We start from the raw sequence: 15,030 nt of genomic DNA on the forward strand, positions 1-15,030 counted from the left end.
GGGGTGCTTTCAGGCAGCTTGCGTCAACTAGATTTCCTTCCCTCCTTTCCCAGGCCTGGTCCTTCCCAGAAGCCAATCCAGACGTTCTCCTTTGTTGGGGATATTAAAGTGACCCTCCAATCAGCAAGCTGGCAGGGGGGCAACTGATCTACGAGGCTTCCCAGGATGGGAAGAGACCTCGGAAACCACCTGGCCCAAGCCCATCTTCCAGCTGAAGGAACCGAGGCCCAGAGAAAGCGACTGATGGGCCCCAGATCACTCAGGTGGCAGTGGAGGAGGCCAGGTGGAAACACAGATTCTGGGGCCCCAAACCTGGTGCTCTTCCCTGGCGCTTTCTGATTGTTTGCGGTGTGGTTAGAAGCCGTTACCTGATCATACACAGTGTTTTATTCCTGACAGCTCAGAAATCATTGACTTTTTTATTTACCAAACATTGCCCTGGGCTCAAACAGCTTCTCCACCGAGTCAGGTCTGGGCTCAGAGCTAGAACAGGTCCCGAGGAGCACTAGTGTCTCAAGAGCCCTTTGGGGGCTCAAGTGGGGAGCGGGGAGCAAGTAACTGTCAGAGCCTTTGTCACAGGGAGCACTGAACTCTGAGATTCTGGTCAAGATTCCATTGCAATTGGATTTCCTTCCTTCCTTCCTTCCTTCCTTCCTTCCTTCCTTCCTTCCTTCCTTCCTTCCTTCCTTCCTTCCTTCCTTCCTTCCTTCCTCCCTCCCTCCCTCCCTCCCTCTCTCCCTCCCTCCCTCCCTCCCTCCCTTTCTCCCTTCCTCCCTTCCTCCCTTCCTTCCTCCCTCCCTCCCTCCCTCCCTCTCTCCCTCCCTCCCTCCCTTCCTCCCTTTCTCCCTTCCTCCCTTCCTTCCTCCTTCCCTCCCTCCCTCCCTTCTTCCCTTCCTCCCTCCCTCTCTCCCTCTCTCCCTTCCTCCCTTCCTCCCTCCCTCCCCACTTTCCTCTTTCTTCCTCCCTTTTTCTCCTTCCCCCTCTCCCCCTCTCTCCGGCCCTGCTTCCCCAGGGGCTGCTTTTCAGTTCTCATGGGGGGCACACACTGCACACACTGCACCCGCTCCCCGCGGCCGGACCCCAGAGCCTCCCGCCTTCCTTCCCAGGTAGTGGCTCAGTCCAGAGCCCCCGCAGCCTCCCCTGTGGCCCCCCTTCCCCCCACCTCTGTCAATGCTCTCTTGTGTGCCGGCCGCCCCCAGCTGGGCCCGGGAGCCGGGGGCGGCCTCCTCTTCGGGCCCTCATTGGCTGGCTCCGTCGGCGCTCATTGTGTCCGCGAGCCCTCTCCACCCCAGGCCAGGAATAAGAAGCGGGGGAGCGGCCGGCCCCGGAGACCAGTGAGAGGCCCGGGCTGCGGCGCAGGGAGGTGAGTGGGGGAGGCTGCGGGGGAGGTGAGTGGGGGAGGCTGCGGGGGAGGTGAGTGGGGGAGGCTGCGGGGATGCGGCGGAGGGCTCGGAGCTGTCCTGGCCGGGGCTCCTTTTCTTGCGGGGCGAGGCTGGCTCCGGGCCGCTCCCTCTCCCCGGACGGGCTGGCGACGCCCAGAGCCGCCCGGGGAACTTGCCCAGCGGGGCTTGGCCGTCTTTTGCATCCTGACTCGCGAACCGGGCTCCTTTCCTTTGAAACTTCCCGGGAGCCCTTTCTCTGCTCCTGTGCCCGGAGGGACTTGGGCGCTCCCGGGGTTTTAGGGCTTTGGCCCGAGCCCAGGGTCTCCCAGAAAGATTCTTTGGCGCGGAGGGAGCTGGGGGGCCTCGGGGTCCAGTCTCTCCCCGTCTGCTGGAGGAGGAAGCCGCGGCCCCACGGAGCCCCTGGGACACACAGCCCGTGATCAAGGACAGGTTCCAGCTCCCTTTTCTTGGGTCCCTGGCTGCGGGCTCTGCCCGAGCCTGACACCGCCGCCGGCCGGGCCCCGGGCTCAGTGCCCGGGTCCTGCCCAGGAGCCTCCGCGGCCCTCAGGACTCTCCGCAGGGCGGGAGAGCGGGGCGCTCCGGCTGGGCGCCCCCCCCCCCTCCCCGGGGAAGTCCAGCCTCTGGCCCACAGGCGGGCAGACGGTCCCTTCTCCCGCTGCAGAGGTCGGAAAGGGCCGCGGCCGCTCCGAAAAGTTCTGCCCCCCTCCCCATGCCCGGGGCCAGGTCCCCTTTTGGCCCTCGTGGAATATTTACTAGAGAAAAGGGCCTGGGGGGGGTTGGGGGGGCGGCAGCTCCTCTTCTAGGCTTGCATTTGTGGGCCAGGAAGACTCGGAGAACAGGCTGCGTGGGGGAGGGGGTCTAGGGACCGGTTCGCTGGGCCTGGAAAGGGATGTGAGATAGCACAAAAAGTGGGCAGGGCAGAGAAGGGCAGACAGGACTGGGCTGTGCGAGGCTGGGCGGGCAGGGCTCTGGGCAGAGAGGGCTGGATTGGGCAGGTAGGACTAGGCTGGGCTGTGCTCTGCTGGGCAGGACAGGGTTCTAGGCTGAGCTGGGCCAGGCAGGACAGGGTTCTAGGCTGAGCTGGGCCTGGCAGGACAGGGTTCTAGGCTGGGCTGGGCAGGACAGGGTTCTAGGCTGAGCTGGGCTGGGCAGGACAGGGTTCTAGGCTGAGCTGGGCTGGGCAGGACAGGGTTCTAGGCTGAGCTGGGCTGGGTGGGCAGGGCTCTGGGCAGGACTAGTTGGGCAGGACAGGGCAGAACCTCTGGCTGGTTCACACTGTGACTATGAAGACCACGAAGAGCCCTGCCAGACCAGGAATTGGGCGGAAGCTTTTCGGAGTGGGGGCCCACGGGGAACCTTCCCCTGTTGCCGGCCGTTCCTTGGGTGTTTCTCCAGGCATCGGGCGGCCCTGTCGTGGGTTTTTGCCATTTTATTTTTCCAAATCCATGCAGGGACAGTTTCCAACGTTCACCCTCGCCAAGCCTTGCGCCGCCCTTCCCCCTCCTCAGACAGCACGGGATCCGGTGCAGGTTAAGCACGTGCACTTCTTCTACACATGTTCCCACAGTGATCCCCCTGCCCCAAAATAATTAGATCAAAAAGAAACTATAAGAAAAAACAAGCAAACAGACGCCAGGGGCAAATGCGCCGTGCTCCCGCTCAGCCCCGGGGGCTCGGGGGCTCTCCCATCACGAGGCCCGAACTGGCCTGAGCCATCTCCTGTTGGGAGAAGCCGCCAGGATGGATCAGTCTTGTTGCCGCCGTGTACGTGATCCCGGGTCCCGCTCACCTCCCTCCGCCTCAGTCCCTGTCAGTGTCTCCGCCTCTGAAATCCGCCTGTGATATTCCTTACAGACAATGTTACTCCATCACTTACTGAGCCCTGACGGGCGCCCACGGGCGTCTCCACGTCGCACGTGCCGGGCCTTTCCCCCTTTGGGGATTTCTCCGGGACCGGCCCCAGGAGCCCCCGATGGCTCACAGTGGGAGCCCTTTGGGCTCCGTCCCAGACTGAGTGACCCGTTTTCCAGAACAGTAGCTGACCGCGGCCCCAAAGGTCTCCGGGGGCTTCACACATGTTAGCACCTGGGAGCCCGCAGCAGCCAAAGGCTCTCGTGGTTCCCCGGGCGTCCCACAGCTAGGACGCCTCTGATGCTAGATTCGAACCCAGCACCCTGGCGGTCCGGCTCTCTATCCACTGAGGCTCCCTGCCTCTTGGCTGAGTTTGAAGAGCACATGAAAGACTGGGCCTTGGGGGGCAGGGGCTGGGCCGGCAGCCCTTCTCCTAGGCCCGCATTTACGGTCCAGGAAGACTCGGAGAAGGGGCCGCGTGGGATGTCTAGGGGCGGACCTGAGGGGGATTCAGTGGTTTTAGAGAGTCCCCGTCCTTTGGTTTCTGCTGGCTCAGGCTGTCCAGGAGTGGGCGCCCACTGGCCAGGAAGCAGATCCCCCAGATCCCCCAGAGCTGCAGCAGCGACCAGTGACCAGCCTGTTGGCAGCCGCGTGCGAATCTCCAAGGTCCAGCTGGACATAGCAGAGGGGCCGGGGCGGGGGCTCATGGGTGGGTCGCACGCGGTGTCAGTCAGCCTGAGTTGATGGTGGATAATTTTGCTGAAGTGAAGGGGCCGGGAGGAAATGTAGCTAAGCAGGCAAAGCTTTGTGGGCGCCAGTTCCCCGTGATCCAGAGGCCCCTCAGCAGGAGTCTCGGCGACCACTCTGTCCCCCTCCCCGCAAAGGTCCATGGGTAAAGTCAGAGGCCAGCTCGAATGGCCGGTTCCTGGGGCTGTGGGATAAAGCCTGCGCTTGGGCTTCTGGGAACAGGCAGAGCCCGGGCGGGCGGAGGGGGCGGGGGTCTGGGCCCCTCCCTGTGGGACAGGGCCTGTGCTCGGGGCTTCTGGGAACAGGCAGAGCCCGGGCGGGCGGAGGGGGCGGGGGTCTGGGCCCCTCCCTGTGGGACAGGGCCTGTGCTCGGGGCTTCTGGGAACGGGCAGAGCCGGGGAGGGGGGAGGGGGGGTCTGGGCCCCTCTCCAGAGATGGGTGTGGGGGGGGGGCTGTTTCCAAGGGGACACTTTGGGGAGTTTCCCATTTCAATTCTGACCCTGAGAAGAGTAACTTCATTTTTGTCATAAAGGAAGACAATTTTCTCTAGGAAAACAGCGAATCTCTGGAGCCCACAGGCAGGACGTGGATTCTGTCCTTTGGGGCCTGGGGCATTTTCCCTTTTTCTTTCCTTTCCCTCCCTTTTTCACGAGGATTTGGTTATTCCCTGGATACTGGTGCAGTGAGAAGTCCCGGGTGCGAGTCCTGCTCCTTTTTTCTGTCACCCCCTTGGGGCACACGGGAAGGTTTGGGGCCCTGAGTTCTAAAGGTGGCTGGAAGGCTGGAAGCTCCCACGGGTTGGCGAGCTCTAGAGCACCCCTCCCCCCCCAAGGAGGACTTGGGCTCTCTGCGAGGGCCACGTGGCCCATTCAGAGACTGGGGCTGTGAGAGGGGCAGGTCAGGAAGGCCATCTGTGCGGGCGGGGCCGGCGGGGCCCTGACCAGTCGGGCCGTTCTCTCCCCTCGTGGGCAGGAGCGTCTGATCTTCACCATGTCGGACCTGGAGAAAGCCATGATGGCCATCATCAAGACGTTCCACCAGTATTCTGTGAAGGAGGGGGACAAGCACAAGCTGAAGAAGTCGGAGCTGAAAGAGCTCATCAATAATGAACTCAAGCACTTCTTGAAGGTGAGTGTTACCTCCCGGCCCCCCCAGAACCAGCGGGAGGGGCTCACGGGGCTCCAGGGAACGCGGCGGCTCCATAGGATGGGGCTGGCGCTTCTGGAATGGAGTGCCTGACATGAACACACATCCTCGAGGCTTTCCAAGAACTCTATCCCGGGTTCTATTCTTGGGCCCATTTTCCTGATGAGGAAGCTGAGGCTCTGTGCTCTCCCGCAGCTAGCTTGTGTCACCAAGCCCAGCTCTCCCAAGGAAATCCAGATTCAAACCCAAACATAGAGCTTGGGAGGGACGTGGGAGGGTGCTCTGTGCCCTTTGCCGCGGGCCCTGGGAGCCTTTCAGGCCCTTTCCTGCTGCCCGGGATGCGCCTGGTCACGCCCCTGCGCCCCTGGGGCACTTTCATTAGCCGCCCTCAGTCATCCTCGCCAGCTCAGGAGGAGCCGAGTGCTCCCTGCGCCCGCCGGTCCCTTCAGAGAGTTTGCATTGGCTGTTGCACAGACTGAGGGGAGGGGCTCTTCCCGGGGCTGGGGCAGATGCGCCTGTATCCGGCTGGAGCCTGAGAGGTCTCCTGGGCAGCGCCGGGGTCACCTCTGGGGGGAGAACGGACTGAGCTGTGGAGGCGCTTGGGACGCGGCCAGCAGAGCAGTTATGCAGTGGGGAAGCCTGCTGGGAGGGGGCTTCCTCCTCCACCGGGGGGGCCACAAAGGGAAACTGCAGCAAGTACTCCTGGGGGTCACTGGGGCCTGGGGGTCACCGGGGCCTGGAGGTCATCGGGGCCTGGGGGTCACCGGGGCCTGGGGGTCACCGGGGCCTGGGGGTCACTGGAGCCTGGGGGTCATCAGGGCCTGGGGGTCACCGGGGCCTGGGGGTCACTGGGGCCTGGGAGTCACCGCTTCTTCCCAGGTTACACTCAGGGAAGCAGAAAGACTTCAGGCGTCCTTCCTCCCACCAGCACAAGCTCCCTGAGCACGCCCGGGCCTCGAATGGCCGGGCATTCGCTGCCCGCTGAGGCCGGCTGTCCGGTCTGCGAGGGTCCCGTCCCCCCCGCAGCAGACTCGGGTTTCCTGGGCCAGAAGCGGAAGCGCAGGGGGCAGACTCCGGAGAAGGGGAGGACGCCTGGACAAGGACTCTTCCCGTTTATTTGGAGAACAATGGAGCGTGCACGAGGGGGGGGCCGGCCCCGGTTCAGGAGGTTGGGGGCTCCGGCCTGCTCTGGGGGGCTCTCGCCGGCTCCATCTCTCACTGGTCCCGGAGGATGAAGGAGCTCCCTATAGTCTGTAGGATGGAGAGGTGTAGACAGACAGAATAACAATGACAGGTGTAGACAGAACAACATCTCTAGGGCTTTGAGGTCCCCAAGGGCTTCACTATCTCGATTCCATTCACTTCTTAGTGTCCCTGGGAAGCTACGTTACCCCCGTGTGGCGGAGGCTGAGAGGGGGCAGACGGCTCGCCCGAGGTGACCCAGCTAAGTTAATGTCAAAGGCAGGACTTGGACCCAGCCTTCAATGGCTCCGCCACCAGCTGCGGGTCATAAATGAAGAGATCAGACGAGGAGAGAGTCCCTTCCATCTGGCGGCTGGGGACGGAGGGAGGAGGGGCCCCCTGGGAGCGGGGGCCGGGCTCGTGTCCGCGGTGGGCGCGTGCATCAGTGCAGGCTCTCAGGAACCTAGTCTGGGCCCGGGACCTGGCAGGGAGCCCCCAGGGGTGGGACCGCTCTCTCCCGGGCAGGGAGGTCTGAGGCTAGCCCTCTCTCGCTCAGTCACGGAGCCTCTGCGAGTGTGCGACCGTGGGAGAAGGTGAGCGAGGATGGGACGAGGGGCCCGGGGACTCCCAGAATAGCTTTAAAGACCCCGGAGGAAGGCGGTTCTGTGTCAGACGGGACAGGTCATGGGGGCCACTGGCCGGAGTCCTGCTTGCTGACAAGAGTCCAGCATCTGGCCCCGTGGCGGGTGTGCCGTGGCTGCCGGGTCAGGCCCGCAGCGAAAAGGGCTTCAGAGGCCGTGTGTTCGACCCCCTCCCCGTGGGAGGAAGCCGAGAAGCTCTAGGGCCGTCCTTCTGCGCTGACAGGGACGTCCCGGAGCCGCTCCCCCCGCTCACTTTACAGAGGAGGAAACCGAGACCCGAGCCGACTTCGGAGGCAGCAGAGCTGGGGCCGGGCCCGGGGCTCCCTGACTGGAGGGGCCCCTCCTCCATGAGGGAAGTGGGATCGGGGCTGATCTCTGCTTTTGCTAACCTTGTTTCCCTCAGGAGATCAAGGACCAGGAGACGGTGGACAGAGTCATGGAGACCCTGGACACGGACGGGGACGCCGAGTGCGACTTCCAGGAATTCGTGGCTTTCGTGGCCACGATCACCTCTGGGTGCCATGAGTTTTTCGAGCTCGAGTGAAACCCTAAGAAGTCCCATCGTCACGGAGGTCGAGCGAAGACCCCGTTGATGTTTTAAGCAAAGCAGCAAAGCAGAGCTTGGGGTCTGGTAGGACCCCAGCTGGCCAGCCCCCTAGGTAGCTTACTGAGTAGGAAGTTGATGCGCTTTGTGACTAGAAACAGGAGAGCTTCTGCCAGGGCCGAGAGTCGCCTTCATTCTCCTCGAAGCATTTCTTTGTAATCCCTGCCCGCAGAGGACCCAGGCTCTGCCCGCTGTGCCATCAGACCCCTGCCCAACTGCCAACTAGAACCCGCAGAAAGATCTCCCCTCCTTTTGTGAGTGCCGAGAAAAGGCAAGACACTTGAGCCTCCCGGGGGCACGGGGCCTGGACGGTGCTGAGCCAGGGCAGCGCTCCTGAAGACCACCAAGGTCCCCTTGAGGTTGCCATGGCTCCCTCTAAGCCGCCATCTTTATTTTATTTTAAAATATAGATTGTTGCTCTGGGGCAGCCAATGACTCACCTCTCTTCCCCCCCCCCCCAATTGCTTTAGCTGGGAAGGGAAAGCAGAGAAAGCAGAGAATCTCCCCTCGCAATGACATGGGCGGGTGAGAGTGGATTTTTCCATAACAAGAAATTAGTAATCAACTGAAAAATACAAAGTCTAAGGAAGCAGATCCAACTAAACATGCCTTATAAACTCCCACAGTGCTGGAGGGATGAACTTGAATCTGTCATAAGAATCCCCAGTCCTATATTCTTTCACTCACTCATTCATTCATTCACTCACTCATTCATTCATTCACTCACTCATTCATTCATTCATTCATTCACTCACTCATTTATTCATTCATTCACTCATTCATTCATTCATTCATTCACTCCCTTACTCATTCATTCAACAACCGTTCTTTTCGGGTGAGTCACTTGACTCGGGCTATCTCAGCGCTTTTTGGTGTTGAGAGCAGCCGGGCCGAGGCGGGGAGGAGGGCGGCGTATTACGGGGAACGTGCCCCTGCAGGGGTCAGAGGGGTCCCCTTCCCCTCGCCATGCTGTGTGACCGGGCGAGCCTCTTCCCTGGGAAGTGACCCCCGTCGGCCCCCGCTCCAAGCTTCCATCAACATCGGGTCTAGCTCTTGAAAAAAATAGAAAGGAACCAAAAACATGCAACGGAAGAAACCCCAATTTGTTCCGATTTCCCTCCCCATCGAAGCCTGAACCTCCATGGCTCCCCAGAGGCGGCGGGACCAAGGCGGAGTTGGGGCAGACGACCCGCCCGTTGCCGGAAGTCTTCACGCTTCAGTAGTTTCCCGCCCGGCAGGAGGATGTGCTGCCCTTTCTCCTTAGAAAGTAGCTTCCAGGCCCAGTTGTGGGAGCCGCTCCTTCAGCCTCGGGGACTCGCCCTCTGTGGGCTCAGCCACGCGGCTGAGTAAGTCGAGGCGAGGAGAGAGAGGCTCTCCTGTGGCCCCCGCTCCCCCCCACCCCAGAGGATCCCGGTCGGACGCCTCCTCCGGCAGCTTGCTTCCGACGGGGCCGTTTTGCCGTCCCAGCCGCAAGGAAGGAGTGATGGGAAAAGGGACGCAGGCGTGTCCTCAGTTGTTTGGGGTTTTGTAAAGGGGGGCGCCTTGGGAAGGCTCGGGGGGCTGACGATGGATGCTGTGCTCTCGCCCCATAAAGACGCCATTCCTCCATCTCTGCTCTCCGGCTCTTTTGAAGCTCCTGGAATAGGGAGTGTGTGTGTGTGTGTGTGCGCGTGTATGTATGTATGTATGAGTGTGTGTCTGTATATTTGTGTGTGCGTGTATAAATCAGTCGACAAGCATTTATGAAGCTCCTACTGTGTGCTGCAATAAGGAGAGAAAGGCAGTGGTGAAAAGGGTGAATCTCCGCAGGGCCTCCGTGGGAAGGGGCCCAGTTGCTTGCAGCAGCTCGCCGATTAAGACGGAGATCAGCTGAACATGACAGGAAGGCAGATTTGGGCTGAGTTCAAGGAAGAATCCTTTAATCATCACCCTGGTGGGACAAAGAAATGGGCTGAGTTTACAGGGAGTGAGATCCCCGTCCCCTGGAACATTCACGGAGCAATCACACGCCTCCCCGCCCCGCAGAGGCTGTGGAGGGAAGGGTGCGAGGCCTAGAGCTTGGGCTGTGCTCTCCGTGCCGCTCCCGGAGCCCAGGGTGAGGGGATGTGGGGACTGAGCCCTGTCGTTACTTGTGCTTGGAGGAGACATGAGCCTGGGAGGCGTTCAGGGTGATTGATCTCCAAGAGAAGTGAACCCCATTGACACGGGAGCCGTCCCCCCCTTGGTGCCTGCTGGGCAGCCCTCGGGACTCAAGGGAAGGAGCTTGCGGGGTTCTGCGGGCCAAGGGCCACTCCCGGGAGGAGCCGGCCGTGGGCCCCGGGACAGCCCACTTCGTGTCTGAGCCTCCTGCGTGGCTGTTCCGAGGCAGGCCCTGCCGATTTCCACGGAAGCTGCTGAACGTGCAGTCCGGCAGTCACGAGTTCAAATCTTGCCTGTGACCCTGGCAGGTCATTTAAGGGCTCTGAGCCTCCCTGAGGCGGTGACATTTATAGCGCTCATCTCCCGGGATCCAGGAAGCTCAAACGAGCTAATGCTTGGAAAGGCTCTGCCCACCTTGAAGGGCCCCACACACGCAGGGTGGTCTCTCTCTCTGACCAATGAGGAAACTGAGGCCTTGAGTATTTAAATGACTTGGCCATATCTGCATAGATAATTTGGGAAGGGGATTCAGTCCTGGACAGGTTTCCCTTTAGATGCTTTCTGGGCTGGGGAGGATCTCAGGGACTGGGGAGGATCTCAGGGGTTGGGGAGGACCTCAGGGGCTGGGGAGGATCTCAGAGGCTGGAGAGGACTTCAGGGGCTGGGGAGTCCAGCCTTCTCCTACAGAGGAGGCCCAGGGAGGCCACTCTGAGATTTAGGACAGGTCAGAGGTGGAGGCTGGGACCGGGGTCTCTCCCTGCTCTAAATCATCTCCAAAGTGAAGCTGCAGGGCCACGTGGCTGGATTTGTCTGAGACTGGCCTTGGGGCCATAGGGAGCAGGAGGTCGGCTGGGGGGGCTGGGGAGGTTGGGAACAACCCATGTAACCTCAGTCTCCTGCAGAAGTTCTAGAAGGCTCTGGCACAGGCTGGGGGGGAAGGGGGTGGGAGAGGGGCTGGGAACGCCCCATGTGACCTCAGTCTCCTGCAGAGGTCTCAGACGACTCCGGGGCAGCTGTGGGAGGGGGACTTGAGGGGGGGAGGGCGGGAACGCCTGTGTGACCTCAGCTCCCACAGAAGTCCCAGAAGGCTCTGGCAGAAGCTGCGAGGGGAGGAAGGCTGGGAACGCCCCGTGACCTCACTCTCCCACAGAGGTCCCGGGAGGTCCCGCGAGGCTCCGGGGCAGCAGCGGGGCCGGAGCTGGGCCTTTCACTCCGGGGCCTCCCAGGCCACGGGGCTGTCGTCGCTCCAGTGTCTGCCGGTCCTCCTCTTCCTGTTCCTCTCGGCCATGACGACGGCGGCCACCACGGTGACGCAGACGGTGAAGGAGACCACGAGCACGGTGACGGTCTCGGCGGCGCAGAGCTGCGAGTCCCCCAGGGCCAGGGCCGCGCCCCGCAGCACGGGGGGCTCCCGGCAGCTCACGTTGCCGTAGGCGTCCACGCTCAGCCAGGGCACGGCGCGCAGCTTGCCGAAGGCCCTCTGCAGGTCGCAGTCGCACACCCAGGGGTTGTGGGCCAGCAGCACGTGCGTGGCGGGCGCGCGGATGGCCAGGAAGCTGCGGAAGCGGAGGCGGCCCAGGGCGTTGCGCGCCAGGTTGAGGAGCGTCAGGCTCCGGAGCGCCGCGAAGACCCCGGGCGCGAGGCTCTCGATGCGGTTGCCCTCGAGGTCCAGGACCTCCAGGTGCTGCAGCGCGGAGAAGAGGCCGTCGGGGAGGCTGCGGAGCCGGTTGTTCTGGAGCTGGAGCCGCCGCAGGCGCGTCAGGCTCTGGAAGGCGCCGGGGGCGATGGCGGCGATGGCGTTGTCCCGCAGGCTCAGCGTGCGCAGGTCCTCGCAGTGGCGGAGGCCGCGGGGCCCGAGCGCGCGCAGCCGGTTGGAGGCCAGGCTGAGCTCCCGCAGCGCGCCCAGCCCCGCCGAGAAGCCGCCGCCCAGCGCCGCCAGCCGGTTGCGCCGCAGGTCCAGCCTGCGCAGGCTCTCCAGCGCGCCGAAGGCCCCCTCGCCCACGCCCGCGATGCCGTTGTCCCCCAGGAGCAGCACCTGCAGCCGCCACAGGGACCTCAGGGAGGAGCTCGGCACTCGCAGCAGCTGCGCCCCCGACAGGTCCAGGCGCTCGGTGTCCGGGGGGAAGAGGAGCGGGCCGGTCAGGTTGGCCCCGGAGCAGTTCACGGCCCGGGCCCTTTCCTGGCAGAGGCAGGCTCGGGGGCACGGCTGGGCAGAGCCGGCGTCCAGGGGCCAGAGCAGCGCGAACGCCCAGCACAGGGAGAGGCCGGGCATCTTCGGCCGTGCGCCCGTCCCGGGAAACTGAGGCGCGGAGAGCCCCTGCACCTGAAACAGTGCGCGGGAGTTAGCGCAGGGCCCTTTATTGTAGCTTCTGCCAGCTCTCGCGCGAAACTCACTGTTTCTCTTCCCTCCCTCCCTCCCTCTCTTCCTCCCTCCCTTCCTCTTTCTTTTCTTTTCTTTCTTTCTTTCTTTCTTTCTTTCTTTTTCTTTCTTTCTTTCTTTCTTTCTTTCTTTCTTTCTTTCTTTCTTTCTTCTTTCTTTCTTTCTTCTTTCTTTCTTTCTTTCTTTCTTTCTTCTTTCTTTCTTCTTTCTTTCTTTCTTTCTTTCTTTCTTTCTTTCTTTCTTTCTTTCTTTCTTTCTTTCTTTCTTTCTTTCTTTCTTTCTTTTTCTTTCTTTCTTTCTTTCTTTTTCTTTCTTTTTCTTTCTTTTTTCTTCCTTCCTTCCCTCCTTTCTTTTTTCCTTCCCTCCTCTCCTCTCTCACTTCCTTCTTTCCTTCTTTACTTCTTTCCTTCCTCCCTCCCTCCCTCCTTCCTTCCTTCTAGCACAAGCGAAATTTAACATGAATATAACCTCATTTATCGCTTTATTCCTTTGCAACTATAAAATGTAGCAAGCAAGCTGGCAGCCAGACCGAAAAACTGGAACTTCAGCTAGAAAGCCAAGAGCAACGTGTGAAAGGGAGAATTGTCACCAGAATCCGGAAGGCTGCACACTGCTTGGAAAGAACACGGGGTGTGGGGGGGTTGGGGGAGGGTCTGAGTAAGTCTTGTAGGAAGTCAGGAAGCCAGGAGAAGGAGGGAAGATATTTCAGGCATGGGACAAAGCCAGGAGCGATGCGAGGACCTGGGTGTTGTGCAGAGGAGCAGCAGGGAGGCTGCTGGAGCCAGATGGTAGAATGAGGGGAGGGGAATAAAGATAAGGAGACCAGAAAAATAAGATGGGGGAGAGCGGATTGACACACCCTATCCAGGAACAATGGCGGAGGTCATCTGAGCTAGCTTCGTGTTCCTGAAAGCTGGGCTGAGCAGGAGGAGGAGGAGGAGATGTCTGGGGAGTCAGGAGGGAGGGAAAACATACTGGGGTTTACCCAGAACTAGTGTTTCCGGAGAGGGGGTCCCCAGTCTGGGGGCCCCAGGGCAGCAGCAGGAGAGGGAGGCGTGGCTGGGAGCTGGGTGGGGCCTTTCCCCCTCCTCCTCAGCCAATCAGTTGCCACATTTGGAAGTTCTCATCTTCCACTCACCCTCGTACCAGGTTCCGGACCTCGGCGCCTCCCCCCGGTTATTGACTTCCCTGGCGCAGATCTTTATCCGCTACAGAGCATCACACACACACACACACACACACACACACACACACACACACACACACATTTCCCCCCACCCCCCCACCCCCTCCCCACCCTCAGGCTGCCAGCGATTCTCCGGAAGTGCCGCGGTCACCATATCATCCCCCCCCAGTTCCTCTGTCCAGTGCCGAACCCTCCGCCACCTGCCGCGTCTGCAGCCTTGCTGCTGGTCCCGCGTGCTGCCCCATCTCTCCTCTCCAGGCTGTTGCCCCGGCAGTACCTCCTGCCTGGGACGCCCTCCCTGCCCACCTTTTCCTTGAAGACGCAAGAATTCTTTCCTGACTCCTCCCTGGCCGCGCCCCGGCGCCCCCTCGCTTTCACACCTGCTTTGTCCTTTTCCTTTACTCGGAGGCTGTATTTACTTGATACCTGTCCCTGTTGTCTCCCTTTTTGACTTTGAGCTCCTCATGCCTTGTATCCTCGGAGCCCAGAGTGGTGGCTGGTACACCGTAGGTGCTTAATAAATGCTCATTGAAAGCTTACTTGGCCACCTCAGCTCCAGTATATAGGTCAGTGACTCCCTCCCTCTCTATCTCCCTCGGGTGAAGGCAGACTTGGCTCCAAGGATCTATGGGCTCCTCTGGGGAGTTCTTCCCACAATGGGGAGTGCTGAATTTGGAATCCGAGGAGCTGGATTCAAATCCTGCCTCAGCCGCTCACTCCAAGGACCGGGGTGGGTGAGGGGGCTGGCTAAATGGCCCCAGGTCCCTGTCTGTCTGTGATGCATTTCCTACCCAAACAAGTGTCAGGCACAGGAACAGCAGTGGGAGTGTTGGAGGCGGGTGGAGAGGTCTCCAAGCCTCCTTACCTTAGTTGAGTCCTGCAGGATTCGAGCTCTTCCTGGAACTGCAGAGATGGGAAGGAGACCGGTGGGAGCTGGCCGAGGGCCGGTGCTGAAAGAGCCGCTGACACCGGTGAGTGATCGCCCTGGAAAGTGTGAATAATTTAGAGAGCAGAGGCGGGAGGGCAGGTGGGAGCCGGCACCTGCAGGCACCTGGGAGCGGGCTGTGCCGTCACCTGTGGCATCGTGTGGAAAAGGAAGCATCTGGAGGGCGGCCATCCTCTGCAGGGCTGGGCTTCACGGGGGTCTGCAGACCGCTCTCCTAGAGCCCAGCTCCTGAGCTCTGAGGCCGGCTGGAGTCCAGACAAGGTCCAAAGCTGGGTCCTGCTGAGATCCAAAGCTGGGTCCTGCTGAGATCCAAAGCTGGGTCCTGCTGAGATCCAAAGCTGGGTCCTGCTGGGATCCAAAGCTGGGTCCAGCTGGGGTCCAAAGCTGGGTCCTGCTGAGATCCAAAGCTGGGTCCTGCTGAGATCCAAAGCTGGGTCCAGCTGGGATCCAAAGCTGGGTCCAGCTGGGATCCAAAGCTGGGTCCTGCTGAGATCCAAAGCTGGGTCCTGCTGAGATCCAAAGCTGGGTCCTGCTGAGATCCAAAGCTGGGTCCTGCTGAGATCCAAAGCTGGGTCCTGCTGGGATCCAAAGCTGGGTCCTGCTGGGATCCAAAGCTGAGATCCAGCTGAGGGGCATCCAGAGCTGGCAGGTGATTACAGAGAAGGGTCTCCGGAGCCCAGGCTCCGCTGCCTGTCAGATATTACTGTGGATCCTTGGGGAGAGAAAAAGAACTTGGTTGTGGGAGCAGCTAGCTCCGCTCCCTCACTGTGACCTTGGACCTCAGGTCCCTCACATGAAGGCGTCC

At 61.2% G+C, this 15,030-nt stretch overlaps 1 protein-coding gene across 1 annotated transcript; it reads left to right on the plus strand.

The window, feature by feature from the left end:
• The first annotated feature begins 895 nt into the window (after positions 1–895).
• Positions 896–8,166, plus strand: S100B (S100 calcium binding protein B). Its single transcript, XM_051998376.1, has 3 exons — positions 896–1,363; positions 4,974–5,129; positions 7,374–8,166. The coding sequence occupies exons 2-3, from the start codon at positions 4,992–4,994 to the stop codon at positions 7,512–7,514; spliced, it is 279 nt and encodes a 92-aa protein (XP_051854336.1). The 5' UTR covers positions 896–1,363; positions 4,974–4,991; the 3' UTR covers positions 7,515–8,166.
• Positions 8,167–15,030: the final 6,864 nt, after the last annotated feature.

Source organism: Antechinus flavipes, chromosome 4 (assembly GCF_016432865.1).
Source record: "Antechinus flavipes isolate AdamAnt ecotype Samford, QLD, Australia chromosome 4, AdamAnt_v2, whole genome shotgun sequence".
Lineage (NCBI taxonomy): Eukaryota > Metazoa > Chordata > Mammalia > Dasyuromorphia > Dasyuridae > Antechinus > Antechinus flavipes.

What these genes read in the sequence shown, in the direction of transcription:
- S100B (XM_051998376.1), top strand. Translation starts at nt 4,992, where the DNA reads ATGTCGGACCTGGAGAAAGCCATGATGGCCATCATCAAGACGTTCCAC. An exon ending in AACTCAAGCACTTCTTGAAG is followed by an intron (nt 5,130 to 7,373) that starts GTGAGTGTTACC and finishes TGTTTCCCTCAG; the next exon opens with GAGATCAAGGACCAGGAGAC.